The sequence below is a fragment of the Cibotium barometz genome, chromosome 65 (assembly GCF_041138505.1).
Source record: "Cibotium barometz isolate CiBa-2024 chromosome 65, ASM4113850v1, whole genome shotgun sequence".
Taxonomy (NCBI): domain Eukaryota; kingdom Viridiplantae; phylum Streptophyta; class Polypodiopsida; order Cyatheales; family Cibotiaceae; genus Cibotium; species Cibotium barometz.
In genome coordinates, this window is record NC_141110.1 from 19,699,277 (window position 1) to 19,720,176 (window position 20,900).

The 20,900-nt window shown below is 42.0% G+C and overlaps 1 protein-coding gene across 1 annotated transcript in view; it reads left to right on the forward strand.

Annotated features, from left to right (window-relative positions):
• LOC147603017 (regulator of nonsense transcripts 1 homolog) overlaps window positions 1–13,917 on the forward strand; it is a 49,155-nt gene extending 35,238 nt beyond the window's left edge. Inside the window, exons 13-29 of the mRNA XM_086797395.1 lie at window positions 5,834–5,900; window positions 5,999–6,141; window positions 6,242–6,313; window positions 6,423–6,551; window positions 6,679–6,834; window positions 7,056–7,169; window positions 7,293–7,391; window positions 7,473–7,550; window positions 7,655–7,789; window positions 10,916–10,990; window positions 11,143–11,281; window positions 11,391–11,761; window positions 11,921–11,983; window positions 12,246–12,317; window positions 12,471–12,602; window positions 12,708–12,824; window positions 12,908–13,917. Coding sequence (XP_086653521.1) covers window positions 5,834–5,900; window positions 5,999–6,141; window positions 6,242–6,313; window positions 6,423–6,551; window positions 6,679–6,834; window positions 7,056–7,169; window positions 7,293–7,391; window positions 7,473–7,550; window positions 7,655–7,789; window positions 10,916–10,990; window positions 11,143–11,281; window positions 11,391–11,761; window positions 11,921–11,983; window positions 12,246–12,317; window positions 12,471–12,602; window positions 12,708–12,824; window positions 12,908–13,018 — 2,073 coding nt within the window. The 3' untranslated portion in view covers window positions 13,019–13,917. The remainder of the gene's footprint in view (window positions 1–5,833; window positions 5,901–5,998; window positions 6,142–6,241; window positions 6,314–6,422; window positions 6,552–6,678; window positions 6,835–7,055; window positions 7,170–7,292; window positions 7,392–7,472; window positions 7,551–7,654; window positions 7,790–10,915; window positions 10,991–11,142; window positions 11,282–11,390; window positions 11,762–11,920; window positions 11,984–12,245; window positions 12,318–12,470; window positions 12,603–12,707; window positions 12,825–12,907) is intronic.
• The last annotated feature ends 6,983 nt before the right edge of the window (window positions 13,918–20,900 follow it).

Sequence of the window (20,900 nt, forward strand, 5' to 3'; positions counted from 1 at the left end):
GGGGGGACGGACCCTTGGAACGGGGGGACGTCGTCCCGGGAACACTGTGGGATGGGGACGGACGAACGTCCCCAGCTGGGCGTCCCTCACAAGGGACGACGTTCTGGGGGCGGATCCAAGAGGTGACAGTTGTGGGGGACGACTGCATGGGAATGCTGCAGGTTACTGTTTGGGCAATGGTCACATTTTGACCTTTTTTTTTGGCCGTTTGGGAGGAGCTTTTCATGGGCCTTTAGCCTTGGCCCATAGGCCTTGAGCCTTTGAGGCTTTGGGCCTTGGCCTCTCTTGCCCCCCTCCCTATAAGAAGACACACACACACACTCCCTCTCACACTCCAAGCCTTAGCTTCACACACACACTCTCTCTCTCTCCCTCAAGCGTCAAGCCTCAAGGGCCAAGGTCTCAAGTTTCAAGCTCTCACACAAGCAAGTTGTAGCCTCTCAAGACACACTCTCCCTCACACACACTCTCTCAAGCTTCACACACACACACACACACACACACACACACACCCACCCCCACCCACTCACACTCTCAAGTTCTCCCTCAACTTTCAAGGTTCAAGCCTCACTCCTCTCTCTCCATGCATATAGCTTTGCATTCTCCTAGTAGTAGAGCTCCATCCCCTCCCCCACTCATTGTACTTATTGCACACCCAGATTCAGCTTTTTAGTTCAATACTTTTTCATTTTGTTGGAATGACAGAGGATACCCCATACAGGTACACCGATTTGTCTCATAGGCCGAGTTCGGTCTTTTGGAAGACGTTAATAAAATCTTTCTTTCTTTCTTTCTTTCTTTCTTTCTCTCTCTCTCTCTCTCTCTCAAGCTATCAAGTGACAAGGAGGCATCCATCATCCATGGCATCCTCCTCGTGGGGGAGTGGCTCTTTAAGTTCCAACTACTCGTAGAAGGACGACCGGATGGACATGGTGGGATGAGGACAATCACACCCCATCCCCTCATGGAGGTGGTGCACAGCCATGGACATGCAAGCTTTGCCTGTATAGGCGAGTGGGTGGTACTGACAAAGTAATTTTTAAGTGCCGTTCCTACCCTCGTTCCCGTTCCCTACATATGGCCGTCCCCGTCTCCATCCCCCGTTACCGTCCCTCGTTCCTTGTGACTATGCTCTGTATAGTTGTAGGCAAGTGAGAACACTTGGTGATCCCAAAATTGTGCACCCAACGGCATGTCGGCATGATATTGGTGATCACTTGGTGTGCCTCTCACCATTTGGCCACCCGATTGGTCCACCCGTGCTTTCTCATCATGTATATACATTGGACTGGTGTCCATGATAGTTGTATATGCCGGGGATTGATGCCACTCATGTGATACTGTAACTTGGTTGAACACAATGCTAATCAATACACTTAAATACACTAAGATTTGAAGGACACTTGCTCATATAGAAGAAGTAAATTGCTGAATTGACAAGAGACACGCAATGAGCCCCCTCCCTTGAGTAAATTGTATTACTATTGGAGAAATTCAATACATAGCTTCACGGGCATCCATTGCGAAATCCTCCATGCCAAATTCAGCATTTAGAAAACAATGGTATGTCGATGTAGTTCACCAAGGAGCTGCCTTGATGCCTGGCCCGACTTCAGTGCCCATATTCTCTACCATTGGCTCTATGCTCTACCAAGCAAGGTAGCAACATCTTCAAGAGCACATAGGACAAGAGAAATACTATACAGGGCGGCTAAACAAGGAGTCCTGCCCTTCTACTGAGTAAGTAATGACAACACATTGTCCAATTAGCTTACCAGTCTTCATAGAAGTTGTTGCAAGCGGAAGCCTTCGCGTTGGAAGCTTTAGAAGTGTTGATATCTTCGATTTGCCGCACTCCTTCGCGACAAAAGTCTTCAAGAGGATGAAGGGAACCCTGGGAAAGCTTCCCCTATGGTTCAACTTCAGAAAGGAAGACTGAAATTAGGGTTTTCAGCAAAAAGACTAGAAATTACAGCAAAAATGAGAGCTGTTTTGCTGAATTTCAGTCATTGGGAGTGAGTAGGAGAGTGATTAGCACTTGGAAACACTCTTGGAAGCTTGGAAAACACCCTAGCAAGTTGGGTATGGCTATGGAGAGCTTGGAAATGGAGAGAAATGGTGGAAAAACAGAGTTTTCAGCCTCCAAAAATCCTCATGAAGAGAAAACACGAATTTTCTCTTAATAAGTAAGTGAATTGGGGTCCAATCAGGTGAGAGGACATGGGGAGATGCCCATTTATGAGTAAAAGGGGAGGATCAGGTCCTGGACATTGAGTCTTGTCTGCCTCGGGACTTCAGTGAGTGTGAACTTGGAAGCGGTCATAATTTATAAGTGACTTTTGGGTGCCCAAACTTTAATGAAATGGGAACGCACTCACTTATAAATATTGGCTAAGTCCTAAGGGCGATTTGAGCCTAGATTGGGTAATACTTACTACTTGTTCACATGCCACACAACCATGTCAGCAGACAATTTCACACGCACGGTTCACGGGCGAGCGTCCCCTAGCCCGGAACTACACATAGGTCATGCAGGCATGAAAACAGCATGCAATTTCATTTGCAGGCAAGCACATAAAGATGCTATGCAATGCAGCATTGGCATGAGCGATTTCTGTTCATGAAACCATATAATACCAGGCGTTTCCAGGCAAGTATATGCGATACCAGACCCAATGGAAAGCCAATCCTCCAGGCGTTTCCGGGCATGTACACAAAGGCACAAGTCCCAGCGGAAAGCCAAGTCCTCCAGGCGTTTCCGGGCATGTACACAAAGGCACAAGTCCCAGCGGAAAGCCAAGTCCTCCAGATATTTCGGGCATGATAACATCAAGTCCCAGCAGAATATCATATCCAACTATACAGCATGACACGTGTCAATCACATGCATAGGCACATTCCATAAGCCATGGACACCAATCCAATATGTACATAGTGTGAAAGCAAGAGTGAACCATTCGGGTGGCCAAATGGTGACATTCCCCCCCCGCTTCTAAAGAGTTGTCCGCAACTGAAATGCATCCAAATATGTCTGAAGCACATGCGGGCAATCTTTGAAGAACTCTTCATCTACCCATTTAGCATCAATGGGAAGATAGTTCTTAAACTTCACAAGGTAACGCCTCACAACTTTGCCTGCAGCAAGCTTGCATTCCTTGTGATACACAATCTGCTCTGGCTGCAAGATCTCCTCAAGCTCATGCACTTCTGGTGGATCCTCAATGACCATTTCACTGGGCTCCGGCCCTATATACTTTCGAAGGAGACTCACATGAAAAGCATTGCGTATGTGCCAATGACTAGGTAATGCCAATCTGAAAGCCACTTCATTGATCTTCTCGATCACTCGAAAAGGCCCATAGTATCTGGTTGCAAGCTTAGGATATGCACCCTCTTTGCCAAGCCTCTTTGCAAGTCTTGCTTTCTCAAATTTCAGCAATACCCAATCATTCTCTTTAACATCCAATTGCCTTCTATGCTTGTCGGCAGCCTTTTTATGCTTGTCTTGTGACCTTGCAATGGCTGTCCGCACCTGAGCAAAAGCAATATGCAAGTCTCTTACATACTCATCAGCTGCAAATATCTCATCCTTTGTGCGAAGGATGGGTGGCAAAACCACCTTACCATAAACAATCTCAAACGGGGCCTTTCCCGTAGATGCATGCACCGTGTTGTTGTATGCAAATTCCACAAGGGGTAAGTACTTCTCCCAAGAAGACTTCTGATCCGCTACATAACATTTCAAGAGATCCAACACGGCTGAATTTGCAGCCTCACTTTGCCCATCCGTTTGAGGGTGATAAGCTGATGAGAAGTCCAATTTGGTGCCCATATTATCAAATAAGGTCCGCCAAAAGAGACTTGTAGTCCTGGGTCAGCATTGATGGTCTTTTTGACCGGCAAGAAATGAGCTTGCTTGCTAAACCTGTCCACAATTGTCCAAATTGCATCATTACCCTGTTGGGTACGTGGCAAGTCCATAATGAAATCCATTGTAATACTTTCCCATGGCTGTGTAGGAATAGGCAATGGCTGAAGCAAACCTGGTGTCTTTTGCCTATCAAATTTGACCTTTTGACAGGTGATACATGCACGTACATGTGCCTCTATGTCCTTCCGCATACCTGGCCAAAAGAAATACCGCTCAATCATGTGCGTAGTAGGCATTATGCCTCTATGACCAGCATATGGAGGAGCATGGCACTCATCCAAAACCTTTTGCCTCATGTCAGACACCACATATAGGCAATTATCTTTCATGAGATAACCCTCTTTGATCACATATGAGGCATGTGCATGACCAGCCATCAAATCAGCCCAAATAGTGGCAAAATCAGCATCCGTATGATACAAATCACGCATGGTAGACAAGTCCCCATGAGAGGCAACCGAGATAGCTGCTACATACGGCTTTCGTGACAATGCATCGGTGACTATATTCTTCTTTCCCGGGGTGTGCAAGATCTGAAAATGAAACATAGAGAGGAAATTGGCCATCCTCATATACTTCTCTGACAACTTAGTTTGAGTAAGAAAATACCTCAAACTCTGGTGATCTGTCTTCACAGTGAAATCAGCCCCAAGAAGGTAATGTTTCCATATAGTAAGTGCATGAATTACAGCCAAGAGCTCTTTCTCATATATGCCAAGAGATAGCTCCGCATCATGCAACCTACGACTCTCATAAGCCACGGCATGTCCCTCTTGATTGAGGACAGCCCCTATGCAATTTCCAGATGCATCACATTCCACACAAAAAGGCTTTTGCAAATCCGGAACGATCAACACTGGACCATGAGTAGTTGCATCTTTCAATTTGAGGAATGCATCTCTCTCTACATTAGTCCATTTGAACACGGCCTTCTTCTTTGTCAAATCATGCAAAGGAGAAGCAATCCATGCAAAGTGCCGAATGAACCTGCGGTAGTAAGAGCATAATCCAAGAAAACTACGGATCTCATGGACCGAACTCAATTCGGGCCAATTCCGAACTGCATCAATCTTTGCAAGATCCATCCGCACTCCATCTTTGGAAACAATATGCCCAAGATAATGTATCTCTGACAAGAAGAACTCACTCTTCTTTGCATTTATGAAGAGTTTATGCTTATGGAGCTCTTCAAAAACAATAGTCAAATGAGCTTTATGCTCTTCTTCGGTCTTCGAAAAGACTACGATGTCATCAAAGAAGACACCTGTAAATTTCCTGTACCCACGGAATATGCGATCCATCATTCTATTGAATGTAGCCGGGGCATTTGTAAGACCAAAAGGCATAACAAGATACTCATAAAGCCCAAATGCTGTCCTGAAAGCAGTTTTGTGTACATCCTGAGGCACTACACGCACTTGATGATATCCACTCTTGAGATCAATTCGGCTAAAGCATGCCGATCCATCCAACTTGTCAAGGATGTCGTCTATGCGTGGAATCGGAAACCGATTCCCCTGCAGTTCTCTACCAACAAAGGCAGCCCCTGCTTCAATTTGAGGACCCATGTCCTCCACTTCAATACCCAAAGCAGCTGCCATATGAGTGGATATGAAATTTTCAGATGCACAATCATCAAACACTTCATATTCTCTCTCCTCTCTCTAGAAAAAGAGAAAATAGAGTCATCTCCCATTCGTGTTGATCTTCTTGGATAGTCAAGGTTTCTTTCAGCAGCTGTAGGTAGCCTCTGTTAAGCACACCGCGTCCATTTGGCTCTGTACTTGCGTTGACTTGGGCATGAGAGAGAGAGAGAGAGAGCAGGCTTCCTGGATACAAAGGGTTGTTTTTCAAGAAAAGTGAAGTTAGTGTTGAGCAATTTCCCATGCTTGCTCCAAGCAGGTGAGGCATTTGGATACTTCTGACAAAAGTGAGCTCCACAAGTTGCAACTGTTGAAAGACGAACAAGGTTTGTGGATGTGTTAGCATTTATCAATCTTAATCCTGCCTATGGATGTTTCTGCCCTTGCAAGAGGTAAGCCATGTTTACTGTTTTTTGAAACCCAGGTGAGCTGTCCAGTGCGGATGAGAAGAAATACAAAGCGCTTAAGAGGGCAACTGAACGGGAGATTGCACAAAGTGCAGATGTCATATGCTGTACGTGTGTTGGTGCTGGTGATCCTCGCCTGTTAAATTTCAGGTTCCGACAGGTCTGTAGGTCAAAATCTGAGTCCTATTTTGAATATTGCTAAGGTTCTGCCTGCTCTCCCATTCTGAACTTGGTAATGTTTATATATACCCTCATTGCAGGTTCTGATCGATGAGTCTACACAGGCAACTGAACCAGAGTGCTTGATACCATTAGTATTGGGTGCAAAACAGGTAAGGATGAGTTAACCTGTAGCTATTTAGTTCTTGGATGCCTGTACTTGTGTTTATCTTGTACTCAAGCAAAGCAATTTTGTATATGATAGCCTGTGTTGCTATGCAGGTTGTTCTAGTAGGGGACCACTGCCAGCTTGGCCCTGTGATAATGTGTAAAAAAGCAGCACGTGCAGGTCTTGCGCAGTCTTTGTTTGAACGCCTGGTCTTACTTGGAGTCAAGCCGATACGCTTGGTGGTAGGTCATATTTGATGATACGGAGAGTATTTGTGTTCATCAGGGACCTTTGTGGGCTTGTGGTGAAGCAGTTTTGGGTCCAAATTTTAGTTTCTGGATTTGCATATTTTTGGTATTTTCTTTGCAGGTACAATATCGGATGCATCCCTCACTTTCAGAGTTCCCTTCCAACAACTTCTACGAGGGTACGCTGCAGAACGGCATCACTATGAATGAAAGACTGTCTGTGGGGATCGATTTCCCTTGGCCTGTACCAAACCGGCCGATGTTCTTCTATGTTCAGGTCTGCATTATTGTGGTTATGGTGTATAATGTGCATAGGGGCTTCACACACATTGTCTGTGTCTGGGTAAAGGTGGACACTCACCTTACCGATGGGTGGAGAATCCCCGTCTCGACCCATGCCCGTCAGATGGTGACCTGTAAAGTCCCTTATTTTCGGTGCAGTCTTTTTAGCATTGGACTCCTATTATGTTCTTAATTCTTCTATCTTGCATTGAGCAGATGGGCCAGGAAGAAATAAGTGCCAGTGGTACCTCGTATCTGAACAGGACAGAAGCTGCAAATGTGGAAAAGATTGTTACCACCTTTTTGAAAAGTGGAGTTGTGTCCAGTCAGGTAAAGTACCTCTAACCTTGCAGAGTACCCTTTTTTAGATCAATTTCTTTGAATCTCATTTCACAGCCCACTGTTCATTCTTTATCCTTTAATCCGGCTCAACTACTTCTAGTCTTCTCTCAGATTGGCGTTATAACCCCCTACGAAGGTCAGCGGGCATACATTGTGAATCATATGTCAAGGAATGGGTCACTGCGTCAGCAATTGTACAAAGATATCGAGGTATTTCATGGTACGGCATGTGTTGCTAATGGTCCAAGCTAGTTGCTTGGGGCTTGCTTAGTGGATTGTTGTGCCTTTCAGGTTGCTAGTGTGGACTCTTTCCAAGGCAGGGAGAAAGATTTTATCATTCTTTCCTGTGTTAGAAGCAATGAACATCAGGCAAGTGTCTTGACTTCTGAACTGAGCATAAGTTATCTTGCTATTAGCTAGGCCAGATTGTATGTCATACTAGGTGGTTTGTCTAAGCTGGAGTCAACTGGCAGGGCATCGGCTTTCTTAATGATCCTCGCCGTTTGAATGTTGCGCTGACAAGAGCACGCTATGGTATAGTTATCTTGGGCAATCCAAAGGTCCTTAGCAAGCAGCCTTTGTGGAACAGCTTGCTGACTCATTATAAGGTAGATTCTTTTTTTCTCTGGGCAATCATAGTAGTACCCTATAATCTGTTTGTGTAATTCTACATGTCTGATCCATTGTCACACGAATCAGTTTCAACCCTCAAAGGCAGTTGTTATGGTAGGGCTACTAGTCAGGGTTAGGGTTAGGGTTAAGCACATGAATCAAAGAGTGTGAGGTAGGGTGAATCAAATGGGAAAAAACAGGCTGCTCAGTAAACTAACGCAAGTGTGAGTGCGCTAAATGCAGAACACACATTAATTCAAGTCACCCTACTTTTTGGAGATCTTTTAAACAGAATCTCTCTCCTCATTATACAAATCTTCTACAAGTCTTTGGGGGCAGTCAAGGGAGAGAAGATGAGAGTGAGAGGTTCAGCCTGAACAGTACCAATTTTCTTGATTAGTACATAGCCATGAACTCAGAGCTTACTAAGTAGTTCAGTTTTTACCAGACCTAGCAAGATCCTTCTTTTTAGTTTTAACCAGACCTAGCAAGATCCTTCTTTTTAGTTTTAACCAGACCTAGCAAGATTCTTATTTAATTATGTACGCTTTATTCATGCAGCTATATACAGTAGGCAAAGTTGAGAGAATTAAGGTTTTTGCTGTCATTTGTCCTACATCTTTTCATGCAGATAGTGCATGATGACATGCACCTTTAAAAATTTGCTGCTGCGGCTGCTAGCCCTCCTCCTCCTCCTCCTCTCCCTCTCCCTCTCCCTCTCCCTCTCCCTCTCCCTCTCTCTCTCTCTCTCTCTCTCTCTCTCTCTCTCTCCACCCCCCTTTAAATTCAAACACATTTCTCAGAGAGGATGTAATGGGGAGTGGATCTCAGAGCACTTAAACACACATTTAAGCACAAAAGAATATGCCACAAAAATAAGAGTTTTTGCAATACAAGCTTGTGGGCGATCATTCGATCACAGATTTCTAGTGCAGTTTAGCAGAGAGTACAATGATCAAACAAAGTGTTGTTGAGACGGGTTCACTGGGATCCTTTGGTGGCTAATTACCGGACTAGGGAATCCTCATTACAGGCATACAAGCTCTTTCCCAAGCTTGTTGTGGGCGTGTAAAAGGGGCAACCCGGTTCTCCAAAGCTGCAGGTGACAAGCCCAATTGACCTTGGGATAACTCTTCTTCAGCCTGGATAGCTTGGTTCTCCAGAAAGAAAGCTTCTGAAGCCTTCAAACAAGCTCCCTACTCCAGTTGCACCGCATGTAGCACTTCTTCCACATGTATGGTACAGATACTAGGGGCAGATTTAATGATGGGAGATAAGTGTATGTGAATCTAAGAATTGATTATATGACTGGTCACTTAAGTTAAGTACTGACACAGCCCTTATATAGCCTGTATCCTTGATTGGCATGTCTTTTAGTTCTTCAAATGCTCTTCAAGGGGCTGAAAAGTTCTTCCAAGTCTTCATCGTATGTCTTCAAAGTCTTCATGAAAACCTTCCAAATCATTCAAAGAGTCTCGGTGGTCTTTAGAGTGCCTTAATGTGCTTCAAAGAGCTTCTCCAATGGATATGGGCCAGCTTTCTAATGAGTTGAATAGCCTTCAAGAGATATAAGATGAATTTGGGCATGTTCTTGGATTCATCTAGGTATATCTTTATGGTGTATTAGCGGACATGCAAATTTCACATCGTGAAGGTTTGTCCGAGTTGCAGCCAGTTGATATTGTGTTAATTCTTTCTGTCTTTAGTGGTGCATATGTCCTATCAACTACCTTTTTGTTGTAATAATTCTTTCTATTTGTTATGATCCTTAGTGCTAGGCTTCATTATGGCTGAGTCTGCCTTGTATCTCTGGAGCTCTGACAGAAACTCAGTACATAGACCTTTGTATGACTGTATGCTCTTAGGTGTGTGTGTGCGCGTGGGGGGGGGGTGGGAGCATATATTGATACCAAGTTCTACACCCAGTATTGGGCATTGATGATGTTAGTGGGGATGTCTCAGTATCGAGTCCATACTATGCATGATGCAGTCGATGGTTTATTGGTGAATTTGGGCATGTTCTTGGATTCATCTAGGTATATCTTTATGCTGTATTAGCGGACATCGTGAAGTTTTCGTTCAAGTTGCAACCAATTGATATTGTGTTAATTCTTTCTATCTTTAGTGGTGCATATGCCCTATCAGCTACCTTTTTGTTGTATAATCCTTAGTGCTAGGCTTCATTATAGCTGAGTCTGCCCTGTATCTCCAGAGCTCTGACAGAAACTCAATACACAGACCTTTGTATGAATGTATGCTCTTGTGTGCGCGCGCGTGCGCGTGGGGGGGGGTGTGGAAGCATATATTGATACCAAGTTCTACACCCACTATTGGGCACTGATTACGTTAGTGGGGATGTCGTAGTATCTAGTCCATACCATGGATGATGGAGTTGATGGTTTATTGTCTTGTGGATGACTACCATGAGGTTATAAATTGCACTTTCTTATAAGGTGAATTTGGGCATGTTCCTAGATTCATCTAGGTATATATGTCAAGGACAGCCCCAAATTGGTCATTGAGTGGTGCATATTTGTGACTCTACCTACAGCTGTTTAAAGGTACCATACAGCCCACGGATAGCAAGAAGAGTCTCGCCAATCTGCCGTACAGGCTGAGAGATGTGCAAGTCCTTACAGCTTTGAAAGAATAGACAGGGTCACTGTTGCCAAACAATGGAGATGAACAGATTGCACAGCTTGTGAGAGTCTGTTCAGCATCAAGAAGGCTGGGACCTTGCCAAGGCCCAATACTGAGTTTTGACAAGTATGATCTAACCAGATCGATGGTGTGACATAGTGATATGGATCATATGTGGTGCACAGACTTGGATACATAGTTTTTAAAACCCCCAACCAAACACCGAGTTTTGACTAGTATGATCTAACCAGATCGATGGTGTGACATAGTGATATGGATCATATGTGGTCCACAGACTTGGATACATAGTTTTTAAAACCCCCAACTCAACACTCCACCCCAAACAAGGAAAAGGAAGAAAGAAAACCACCACCATAAAACCACCACATGTGCACATGCGCTTGCAGGACCTGTCTTTGTTGTTTGTCCCCTAGTTGAACCACAAAAATAATACTCTCTTTTTTTTTTTGGGGTAATAACAGGAGCATGAGTGTTTGGTTGAAGGCCCGCTCAATAATCTGAAGCAAAGTATGGTTCAATTCCAGAAACCAAAGAAGGTAATGCTGTTCACACCATCCTAGTGGAAACATTGCTGTCTTTCTGTTTTGGGGTATGCTCTGCTGCTGCAGCAGCTTTGCAGTTGTCTCATGCATGTTTTATTCATTTCCCGGCACAAGCATATCTTGCTACCAATGCATGAACCATGCAGGTGTACAATGATCGTCGAGTGTACCCAGGAGGGGGATCACTGGTCCCTGGAGATAGTTTTCTCTCTCTACCAACTGCTAGTGCCACTGCTGGGCTTTTGGACAGGCGTGGTAGTGGCCGCGGAAAAGTGGATGGACGTGGTAAATTAGAGTCTAGTTTTATCACACTTGTTTATGAATTGTGTGTCTTTGCTTTATTGAGATCACATGAATAGTTCTGGAGCTTGCTTTGTTATGTATCATGTCACAGGAGGTTCATATATGCCTTTTGGACCACTTGCAAATGGTGGCCAGAAGCCTGCTGGTACTCCTTTCGCAATGCCTCGTATTCCACTTCCAGCATTTCCTGGTGCTCCACTTACCCAGCCATATGCAATTCCTTCTCGGGGTGCTGTGCATGGGCCCATTGGTGGGGCACCTCAGGGTCCACAAGCAGGGAATAGGGGTTTTGGAATTGGGCGTGGTAGTACAGGAGGTCCAATCGGGGGCCATCTCACTCACCATCAGCTAACGCAGCAGTTGGGTAACCTTGGCTCTGGTTTCAATTTTGGGGGTATTGAGAACCCTAGCAGCCAGGCTTCTGTTGGTGGGCATCTATCTCAATCAGGATTGATGACACAGGTATGTTATGCCTCGGTTAAGTTCAAAGTTGATCTAGGGAGTTTAGTCATGGATCCTGGGCACCCTTTTGAGTATAAAAAAAAATTGAAAATGTTTGTTTACGTTTCTTCATGAGGTTTTTTTGCATTCCTAGTGGCATCATGTTTGTTTATGTTTCAGATGCCATCACAAGGTTTGAGTCAAAATCTACGAGACGGGTTTTCGCTTGGTGGAATGTCTCAGGTGTGGATCGTAAAAAAGCCCTATTAGAGAAATGCATGTTGTAGATTAGTATTAAGGTGCAAGGCTAGTTGGTTGGGCGGCTATTTAATTAGAGTATCACACAAGTTAATGGGTCTTTACAGACACGACCACCACTCTCATCCAATCCCTGCACTGATCATGAATGGGTGTAAAGTCTCGTAAAGTCCCAATGCTTGTTTAAGATTTTTCAAGAATATTTGCAGAGTAGCAAATTGAGGCTTTGATGTTCCTCTCTTGACAGGATTTCTTAGGTGATGATTTTAAGAGCCAGGGTTCCCATGTGGCTTATACTGTTGCAGACTTTTCTACCCAGGTACTGTGTCTGAATTTCAAATGTACACACACCACACAAACACATGCTTGCATGCATGATGAGTAGACTCAAAGCGCACACTTGATGTCAAGATTTGTTATGTGCCGGTTGATGTACACTTCATGTGTTTGTGACCATTGCGGTTGCTGTCAGGCTGCCCAAGGTGGCTATGGTGTTGATTATGTGACTCAGGCAACCCAAGGGTCTTTTGCTGGGGATTTTTTGAACTCAAACTCACAGAGTGGGTATTCACATGCATCTCCAGGCAACGATTTTGGCTCACAGGTAACACTTTTTTCTCTAGAAAATTTTGGAGTGGTTTGTTATGCCTTGCTGTATCTATTAGAACACTGGTGATGTATGCTTACATTTTCAGCATCCAACTTGCAGGATTACATGTCCCATGGATCGCAAGGGTTGTTTACACAGGTGGGCTATAGTGATCGGATCCAAGATGATCCTTCAAGTCAGACCCATTTTGGGCTGGGGGGGCACCTTCCATCACAGGTATTGTACAGGATTAAGCTCTTCCCCTTCTAACACTTCACTTCAAAGAGATTCAGCTAAACCTGCTCCTCACTTCTTTGCAGGGGCTGATGAATCCCATGTACTCTCAACCGTTTACGCAGTACACTCAACCATTCGATCAGCAGCCACAACAGCAGCATACCCAACACCAGCGCATGCAGTACAATGGCTGACATTGCTTGGGGTTTGCATATACTTATGTCATGTCAGGTCCTACAAGATGTGAAGTCTCCTTTTGGTAGTAGGTGGATGGTTGCATTTGATGCCTCAAAGTCTGGAGTACTAATGGGCTGTCCAACATTGCATGCAGCTGGTGGGTGCAATCTTGGAAAATCTCACATTCTGTTCCTTGTTGAAAATCAAATATTTAATCCCGAGTGTAATGGAGGAAGCACAGTACTGCTCAGAGAAGCAGGCAAATACAAGGGCCCATGCTAACTTGCCTTATGTGGCTCGGGGCTTTCGACATTAACAAGGGGGTTTGAAAGGTCTCACAACGACTGAATGCTGTGTACATGTGCCGTTCTTTGCAAGGAATGCAAGAGGTGGAGCTAAGCCTGTGTATTGTGCAGGTTTTTGTAACCCAGGCTGTAACTGCCAGAGTCATGGCCTCTTCATGTAACTTTGGGGAAGAATTTTTTTAGTCCCAATTATCTCGTGGTTGTTGAGAACTTGACATTTGGATGGTGCCACTTAAACCTCAATTTTTTTCTGAAAACATATCGAAAGTGTTTCATGTTTCTTTTACATGGCATCAATCTGTGACCTTGCATCAGAGCCAGCCTCCTTTTGTATTGAAAAAATCATATCCCTATTAGCTCCTTGAGAGTGTTGGGAAGCCTTTGGAGGACCACCTCTTGTAAAATTGTTGTGTATGATTCTAACATTGAGTATTGGTCAGTGTGCTGGAAGTAGTGGAGTTTGTTGACATGGACCCGGACATCCTTTTGTTCTCTGTTTGTACCTCCAGAGTGCTTCCACATGCTCCATCCTGAGATGCTTCTCTTTAAGATTGGTCAATGATGTCACACTCGGATAATCTATATGAAACTAAGACAATCATTCATGACTCGTTGCTTATTTGTTTTGTTTGAGGCTGCTTGTGCTGCAAGATGTTGTGAAGTGGATGATAGATGGGGCTGCATGACTTTTTTCGACGTTTATGTCCAGCATGTGTATTGTGTAAAGCTTAATGGGTAGGATTTAATTTAAAGCTAGAGTGGGGCATGTCAGTTTAGCTTACGTAGGTAAGTCTTGCCAAAAAGTCGTCCCATTGCTTGGGCTAATAGCTTAAAGTTGTCCCATTTTTTTTGTTACTAGTACTCAACAAAAGACATTAAGAAGCAAGACGCAAGAATGGAAGCCGGAATACAAAGGGCCAAATAAGGAATGGAAGCTGGAATACAAAGGGTCAAATCGGAGGGATTTTTTTCTTATTTTTTAGAAATCCAAGATTTCTTCTCTTGTGCCTTGGTTGTCCATGCTTAATATGTAATAGATGATTGTGTATTCCTTCTGTGTAATGGATTTGAGGAGAAATATAGGGGCAATTCAATGCTTATAAACAGGTTGAAAATCATATAGAAGTCTTATGCAGCTTTGATTGAAATAAGATATTATGTATGTATGTAAATACTTCGTTATTTTCTTTTCGTGGACACTTTTCCTTTATGAATGCAGGACGTACATGGAATTGTAGAACTTTATCCTAAGACATTCAACTAGAATGATTGGGCAGGTGGCGGCCATCTATGCTTTCTTGTGCACGTTTAAAATATACAATACAAGCATTGAGTGTTTATTGCAACACATCAATTCTTGCAATTGCATATACGTAAAACACTCGATGATTTGATGGCTTCACCATGTTTGGTAGTAATGGTAGATCACCCTATGAATATGCTATGGTGTGGCTTCTTAAGTTGGAAGTAAGTACGGTGTCATCCATTTCAAGTGTAGGTATGGCAAATGTTCCATGATATTTGAATGCCCAAGTACTCACAAGCTTCCATGAGGACAATGTTTCCAAGTGTAGATGATTAGTCTAATAATTGGGGCATGTTAGTAGATATTGAGTGACTTGTATAGAAATGCCAGCACGTCTTAAGCACACCTCAATCACTAAGGACTTACACAACACACTCAAAAAAACAATTGAGTCACGATTGACTACAATGAAGATGAAGGTATGAATGACTTCTTCTTGATTGATATTCTCAAAATTTGCTTTAGAGCTTTTAAAAAAACAGGTCACCTTATTGAATGGTGTCATTGGTGCAAATCTGTGTATGTGGAGCATTGATTCATCAATCATTCTCAATGTTACTATGTAGAAATTAATGTGGCTCATCAAAACGGCATAGCATTGATGCAAACCTAAGCGTAATGCACTAGTTGATAGGTAACTCATTGCCACATTTGCTTCACGGAAACAAAGATGATGTGCTAGCTTGCTTAATGGTAGCATTGATGATGTCCTAAGCATGCAAAGAAATAGTCAATGCTAGATTCTTTTTTGATTCCAATTACTCACTAATGTGTAAACAAGGATGCTATTAGAAGTGCACCTACTAGAATTTGAGAGAAAATTTCGAGAGCAAGGCAAATGCTCAGATTGTTAAATATAGAAGAAGTCTCTCATGGAGTCTTTGCAAATCAATGTGATAATGAGCATTCGTCATTGATCAAGTTAATTATTTTGTCTACAACACTTTTTAAGTGTACTTGTGTGGGATTGGAGAAAAAGAAAAAGAAAAAGAAAAAGACCATACACAAGGTATAGCAGGAAGCTGATACAAGTATTTCCTAAAAAATTGAATCATAGGGGAAGGTGCCATTCTTCCGTTTAGCTATTTCATTGATAAAAGTGGAGAATGGAAAATTGTTACATAGTCATCTAGTGTAAGACAATGTACTTTTATGGTATCTACTTATGTTGAAATTTCATGGTATTCGCTTACTTTGAAACTATGTAGTGTTCCCCTTGTGTATTTAATTTGTGTTACTGAGTCCCACCAAAGCACTGGAATGCTTAGTTGAATGGTCCTTGGGCCATTCTATGTTCCCTTGTGCTACATCAAAACATTAATCTGCCTAATTGAATGGCCCTTGAGCTATTATGTACCCCCTATCAACCTCCCTTGAGCCGCATGAGACCATACGGATGTATCTACCATGAGTAGTTACCCCAATATCAATTGGTCACTTGTGACATTATGGACATTACATAGCCGTCTAGTGTATGACAATGTAACTACATGGTATCCACTTACTTTGAAATTACATGGTATCCAACTACATGGTATACACTTACATAGTATCCACTTACTTTGAAATTATATGGTATACACTTACTTTGAAATTATTTTGGAGTGTTTCCCTTGCCACTCGCATGATATCCACTTACTTTAATATGGTATACACTTACATGGTATCCACTGAGTGTTCCTCAAGGAAATCTTCAGATTGCATGGCCTACCCAGAAGAATAGTAAGTGATCGAGACCCCAAATTCATGTAAGGTGCAACAACTTTTTTGGTGACATCTTGGAAGAGAGTCCTTGCAAAAGGTGTAACTTTCTTGGTGACATCTTGGAAGAGAGAGCTCAAAGGAGAGGAGGTAGCAACCATTAGTTGGGTTTAGGTGTCTTCTCTAGAGACCCGAGCTTAACCACGATGGTTGTTGTTTGTTTGTTTTTTTTCTGTGAATGAGAGAAAGTTATGTGAAAGAGAGTTCTAAACAGAGTGTGGACCATAGCATTTTTTGCACTGCCAGGGAGGAAGGAATCTTAAGTCTCTACTCCCAAATACAAGTAATTTTTCCCTTAGACATTACAATGTGGTAGGTTGAGAAGTGGATACGGTTGAGTGTGTTGAGTAAAAAGATGGAAAAAATGGTGGTTTGTTTTGGTGTTTTGGTTTGTGAGTAGTACTTAGGAGACTTTGAGGAAAAGAAACCACTTGTTTTTGCATTCATTTACATGTTCTTTTGCATTGCACTTTCACGTAGTTTCACTACGTGAGTGCAATTTTTGTTTTTTTCTTTTAAAAAACATAAAAATCAAGGTTGGGAGAGACGACTACACAACCTTACATTGTGAAGCCTTAATCGAGGAAATATGGAACAATTGTACACACAAAAGATGACATTAACAATCTGTTATGCTGATCGTTCACGTTCCTCACTTACATGCACACAAAAATGTCACAAAATCATGAGGAAACTCTAGTCAGTGACATTTGCGATGATTGCACTCCTATGATACTTGCCTAATTTGGGACCCACATCCTAAACTAGGAAGAAGTAGGACGAGGAAGGGAAGTCTTAACCTCGATAAGACCTAGTCGAAGACCAAATACATGTGGTCCTCCAGGACCAACTTCGTAAATTGCCACAACAACCCCACCTGATCTATTGAGAATGGTTGCTACATAGGAAGGGGGATGGCTAGGGAATTAGAAACATCCCATGTACCAAAATAATCATAGGTGAGGCCACATCGCATTGGTGAATTGATGCAAGTATTTATGGGTGTGATGGGGAGCCAATCTAATAGATAGAAATCTTGGAGGCGACATGTGAAACATGTGGGCTAATAGATAACGTAACAAAAACTCATTATTTTTCCTTAACATTAGATGGGAAGGTTCACTAATGGTATATTAGATGGGAAGAAGGATCACCAATGGTACACTAGATGGGAAGGATCACCAATGGTACATAACATTAGATGGGAAGGAGATCACCAATGGTACATAACATTCAAGCTTGGATCACCAATGGTACAAAACATTAAAGCCTGCAGACAAAATCAATTTCACTCTCGGCTCAAAAATGTGTTTGTGCCAAGTTTTGCTTCGAAGTTGTGATAAATGAAGCCCAATGACACAACTCCATAACATTAAGCAACATAAGCATGAGTCAACGAGAGATTATGTCTCAATATTAAAATATCTAAATTCTTGATATAAGCTTTAGGAGAGGCTTTAATACCATGTTCTTGTAAGGGAGTACCAGATCCAACGATGTGTTAGAAATATAAGTGATGAAGGCTGTAATAATTTGGCACTGATGAGGACATACAACCTTAGGATATAATGGAGGTGGATTTGATGTAACTTGTATATGTACAAAAAGCACTACAATGTGAACAATAGTCATCCCCAAAGTAGCTCAAAAGTAGGCGTTTTCTTCAAGTAGGCTAGTGAAAGAGTTGTAGTCTCAACAATTAACATTTAATGCACCTAAAGGTGGGGGGAAGTGACCCTTGATTAGTGGGAGCTTCATTGTGTGCATGATTAACACTCATGAAGATGATGCTACTGATATTATATCTCAACCTATTTAAAGGTGTCCATCTAATGCAAAATCATTATGTTGAGTCTAATCTTGTCTCTTGTCATCACCATTGCCAATCTTTTCTTTAATCCTAATTAATATCTAGAATATGCCAAATCCATGGGTAAAATGCATTTATACACACCTTAATCCACCTTCCCACTTGATTTTCAAATTGGTATTAGAGCCAACTCCCTAATCTCCAACCAATTAAGATCTTAGGCATTCCAATTAATAGGTAACTAGTTTTTTTTTGGCATAATCACCCCTCTTACCCATCTCTACAAATCACCATTTCGGGTGGTCTCTATTGAGATTTGAATCTATAATCAAAATTTTAAGCCTCTAGGGGACTCACATGAGGATCTACATCAAGTAAAACCTCTAGAGTTGAAGCACAAAATTTTGCCCAAAGACAAGCACTGAATTTGTGGACTAGTTGAAGAAATTGAAGCATAAGCTAAAGATATTGCTCAAACCAAAACTTGGGAGCACTTAGAATTGACCAAAAGAGAAGATATGTGTCCAAGTGCTTCAATCAACACTTGCATTGGTAGGTAAATCGGTCAAAACCCCCAAATCTGGAGGCATTACTAATAAGTGTGAGTAGTGCTAATCACAATGGGTTCAATTGGTGGTTAAAAACACACATCCATGGAGTTTTTATAGCTTTTTTTGAATTACTTCACAAAAACCCCTTGATTGGATTGCCAAAATTTCTAATCCAAAATAATGTAAAGCTAAAGCTTAAACCTAGGATTAGTGAAATTGAGCATACATAGAGCTTAATTGCATGTATTTGAAGTTGTACAAGGGATAGACACTAACCTTGGGAAAAAACCAAGTGTTAAGATCCCATATTGCATAATGGCATTCGATATAACCTCATTGGTGAAGGGTTTTCACATATGGGAAGTCAAGGTTAAATACTTGTTAATGAGAAAGCACCTATGAGGCAACACAATACGACCAATCTTGTCGATAAAAGTTGAGGTTTTCACATAAGAATCATCCTCCCCGATTTAATTAAACAGTAGGCCCATTATAATGTATATAGCATAGACAAGTGCCCAAGAGGAGAGGGAGATAATGTTTGGAATAGTAAGGATGAGAAGGATTTAGCCTTAATTGCATTAATATCGAGAGATGCATACATTTATCACATTGCACCAAAGAAGAAATTCTTTGAGACCTTAGCAAACAAGAAGCAAAAACAAAAAGCAAGCCAATGAGGAAGAAGCCACATTAAGTCATCCACACCACAAAGACCAAGCCAAGAAGCAAGGGCTCTAAGTCCAAGCCAACCACAACTAACAAGAAGGCTGCTAAAGCTGAGAAAAGCAAAAAAGAAGAAGAAAAGGCCAACATAATGGTTGAAGAAGAAGACAAAGACGAGGGTTCCCATGAAGGAAGTCAACATGAACACCTCCTCTAAACACATTTGTAATATAACACATATCTCACTCCTTATAATTATAACCCTAAACTATACCCTTATGCAAAATTCCAAGTCATATCTACATGGTGTGCCTATAGTATAAAGCTAACTAGAGTAGTCGATTCATAGCATATAGCTTGGGGTGTAGACTCTAGCACATGATAGAGATAGGAAATTGTCACTTAAGAGGGGGGGTGTTGGAAATACAAGTGATGAAGCGGATTTGATGTAGCGTTTATGCATAAAAAGGAGTGCACTGTAAACAAGAATTATCCCAAAACTAGCTCAAAAGTAGGCACCTCCTTCAAGTGGGCTAGTGGATGACTTGTAGTCATCAATAATTAGCATTTAAAGTTATGCATGATTGTCTACTCTTGTCCATACTAGCTTCATTGGATACTTGTGGCCATTGAAATTAAAGACAACATACTGAAATTACCACACCAAGATGATACAATGTCTCCAGCATATTGGGTGCACCATCTTGGGTCTTTTCATGACTTTAAAGTTCGGGGAAAGCAAGTAAACAATATAATGGTCAAACGAGCTAGGCACAACCATATTAGAAAAGTTACAGCTAAAAGAGGTAAGAGACATGCTAACAACACACATCTCTACTCAATCAAGTGTTAAATATGTAGACAAAATCACAGCGCCCACATCTCTACTCAATCGAGTGTTCAATATGTAGACAAAATCACAGTGCCCATATCTATACCTCAAACAAACACATTACTATACTGATTGCACACATTTAGGGAATCACAATGCATAGGTTTCCTCGACCTCAACAAGTAGTTCAATTGCTTACACCAAGGCCACATTTATTTATTTTAGCACCACCAATTCATACCAACATGGCCACAAGTCATGTATAATAAAATATGCAAAACTATTTTTAAGGAATATGTATAGGCTACGTGACATACCCATATCACTGTTGATCTTACCGCCACAACCACCTCCACCTGATTTAACACTGAATCAAATTTTGTTCGAGGAAGAAATTGAGCATCCTATGTTATGTAAGGAACTACGTAGTATTTCAAAACTATTTCCCCCACTGGAAGAGACAAGATATTAATTCAACTATTAAGACGTCTGCATTACAATGTTTCTATTACCAAGGACCCCTCTGAATAGTGGAATGCATGCTTTTAAAGAAGTTATGCCAGTTCAATCATAAGATCTTGTGCAATAATTGATAATAATTCCAGCTTATACATGCTCAAAATATAGAGTTGATCATTTGACTGGCCATACAAATCAAGTGGAGTGGT